The sequence below is a fragment of a genome, unplaced genomic scaffold (genome assembly GCF_019419815.1).
Source record: "Pyrus x bretschneideri cultivar Hongxiangsu unplaced genomic scaffold, Pyrus_bretschneideri_v1 Contig267, whole genome shotgun sequence".
NCBI classification, from domain to species: Eukaryota; Viridiplantae; Streptophyta; class Magnoliopsida; order Rosales; family Rosaceae; genus Pyrus; species Pyrus x bretschneideri.
In genome coordinates, this window is record NW_025999576.1 from 602,788 (window position 1) to 605,951 (window position 3,164).

The 3,164-nt window shown below is 38.1% G+C and overlaps 1 protein-coding gene across 1 annotated transcript; it reads right to left on the reverse strand.

Moving 5' to 3' along the window:
• Window positions 1–2,557: 2,557 nt before the first annotated feature.
• Window positions 2,558–2,954, reverse strand: LOC125478806. The gene is made up of 2 exons (XM_048587429.1): window positions 2,790–2,954; window positions 2,558–2,677 (listed from the first exon to the last, which is right to left on the reverse strand). Exons 1-2 carry the CDS (start codon window positions 2,856–2,858, stop codon window positions 2,558–2,560), a joined length of 189 nt encoding a protein of 62 aa, XP_048443386.1. The 5' UTR covers window positions 2,859–2,954.
• Between the last annotated feature and the right edge of the window lie 210 nt (window positions 2,955–3,164).

The following is a 3,164-nucleotide window of genomic DNA, read 5'->3' on the forward strand; positions in this document are numbered from 1 at the left end:
TAGAGATACAAGCAAGAATCATTAAGCATCATGAAAACTATAAGTGTTGACGAGGCATTCGTTACTATGATTGCATGAAACTTATGCCAAGAATATGTTTAACACGATTGTTTATAAGCAACCTCCACTACTTGTGAATATAAGTTCATAACTATTACGTGAAACTCACTTATATTCTAGCGTCAAATTCATGCATGAAAATTAAGCGTTCATTCTTAATAAACATACATAAATAGGTTATCAATCAAGCAGTTAAACAAATTGAATTCACAACTTATGGAACGTAATTAAAAGTAATCAAATCATATTACAAACATAAACATAGTTTCGAATTACCCCCTAGCTAAAGGGGGTTCAGTTCCTCATAACTTTGAAATCAAAGAAACACCTAAACATTCCAACAACTCAAAACTTTGAATTGTATGAACGTTTAAGCACTCTTTTCTTCCATTTCTCATACGTACAAAACAAAGAGAATTAAAATGAAACTTTGAAATCAAAGAAACACCTAAACATTCCAACAACTCAAAACTTGAATTGTATGAACGTTTAGGCACTCTTCTCTTCCTCGTTGTTGTAGCACAAGGTTTAAGGATAGGTTGGTTGGGGGGATGGAAGTGTTGGGGAATTATGGAAATGGATGAGGATTGGTGGAAATGGAAGATGGTTTTTGGATTCTAAGGGAGAAAGGAATGTGTTTGTGGTGTGTTGTTGTGTTGTGAATGAGATGATTCTTGAATGAATGAATGCAAGGGTATTTATAGGAGGAGTGGAGATGTATATGGCTATTTGTTTAAGGTGTTTGTGGTTGCAATGATGAAGAATTGCATGTGGAAATAAAAGGGAAAATGTGGTGAAATGATGAAGTAGGAAAGTGGAAATGCATGTGAGATGTTGGAAAGGAAATGGGAATATGAGTAGGCCATGGCATGGGAGTTGTTTTGTTGGTGTAAATGTGCCATGGTTGCAATGATGAAGAATAAAGGGTGCATGTGGGGTGGAAGTGATGAATGCAAAGTGAATAAATAATGAAATGAGTTAAAGAGGGAGAATGTGGTGAAATGATGAAGTAGGAAAGTGGAAATGCATGTGACTTGTTTGTGGAATAAAGAATGAATGGTTGAATGATGAAGTGAATGCATGTGGAATTAAAGAGGGAGAATGTGGTGAAATGATGAAGTAGGAAGGTGGAAATGCATGTGAGATGTTGGAAAGAGGTGGGTGTGCATGTGAGTTGAAATGCATATGTTTAAATGGTTGAAATGTGTAGATAATTATGAGTATGATAAGTGATAAATGTATGGTTATGATAAGTGAATGGTGAATGATATGTTAAGTGATAAATGAATGATATGTGGTGAGTGATAAGTGAATGGAAGTGATAAGTGATAAGTGTATGTTATGATAAGTGAATGGTTTGATAAGTGATAAATGAATGATATGTGGTGATAAATGAATGATATGTGGTGAGTGATAAGTGAATGGAAGTGATAAGTGATAAATGTATGATATGATAATTGAATGATATGTTAAGTGAATGATATGATAAGTGAATGCTTTAAGTGTTTAAAAATAGGGAACAAAACCCTTCCTTGCATGGCAAGGAACAGAGACACAAGGAAACACACGACAATGTCCTAAGGTTGCAAGGAATGTTGTTTTTGTGTTCTAAAATGCGTAGGAGTTTTCAATGATGCTTAAACATGAGGTCTTTTAGGATTTAACTTTCCTACTTCAAGTCTTTAATTTCGTCCATCCTCTTGGCTCCAAGCATATGATATCCATTCCAATCTCTAATTTGCTCCAAAAGGCTCCAAAAGGCATCTTTTTGCATACCTTGCCCTTAGAACCTGAAAACACACAAAAGAAGCATAAAGGACTAAAATAACTAGAGAAACATAACGTAAATGCACGAGAACAAGCCATTTAAGTCGCATGAATATGCTCCTATCAAGTGACCATAAATACATGCATCAAAAGTAAAAGGGCATGATGGGATTCTACAGTACACTGGAGCAAGTCGCCTTGAATATTCAATACCAATTAAGGAAGTAAAAACAACAAACAACAAGCAGCTACAAGTTAAATTCATTCTAAAGGATGACGAAACTCACTGGATAAAGTCCTCCAGGAGATCTCTCGACAGAGCGGCGATTAACCTGCCCAAGAACACAGCTTATTGAGAAAGAAAACAAAAATCTCCAATCTCGGAAAACATTAAATTCCAACTAAACAATCAAATATCTCAAAAGGGTTGGCGTCAAATAAGCTAACATACGTGAGAATGGGCTCAAGCGACAGCCTTGCATCCATCTGTAATCTCGAAACGAGTTCTGAGATTATGGTTTCCTTGTGCAACAGAATCAAAGGCAACGTTTGGACCAACGGCGTCATTTGCTCATAGAAAGAGATGAAATCCTCAGCTGTGTTCAGTTCCTACACCCGAATCAGCAAAACAATCATGAAACCAAAAACCCAGAAGAAAAAAAATACATATACATATACACGCATATATACATATGGAGAAAAATCTTAAGCAAACTTGAAGAATTACCCTTCATTCGATGAGGCAGTCCCGGAAAAAAGTAGAGCCCTCATGCGGCTCCGACTTAACTTTATCGAGGCTTCGGAAAACATCGATTTCGACATCATCAAGTCTCTCAGAGAAATTCTTGAACTGCAAATACAAAAGCCAGCAAATAAAATTACCAAAAAAATAATTTGAAGCATGAAATAAGACGAACAAAGAGCTGGAAGCTTCAAACGGCGGCGTGAGAAAGAGGGCTTACAACGAAACGGCGGCGTCCGGGGGATTTGTTGAGGGACTTGACGGCCTGAGCTTGGGAGAGAGTAGCCATGGTGGACTGAGAAAGCGGGTGGAGAAGAAGGGGGAGGGTTTTGGTTCAGGGAGGCTGCTCGCCTCTCTTCTTCTTGGAGTTCAGCAGCGCTGCTGGTGAAACCGACCCTCGACTTTTGGAATAACAACCCGAGAAGGAGGCTATTGGGTTTTGGGTCGGGGCAGGTCGCTTTTTGAATTTTTGTTTTTAATTTTTTACTGGATCGGCTTCAAAATGTAAGTCGGGCAATTGGGCTCAAGAATTGCAAAACTCATTTTCAGCCCACACCTAAAAGTGGGGCGATTGCTGAGCCCCAGTTTGCGGGAC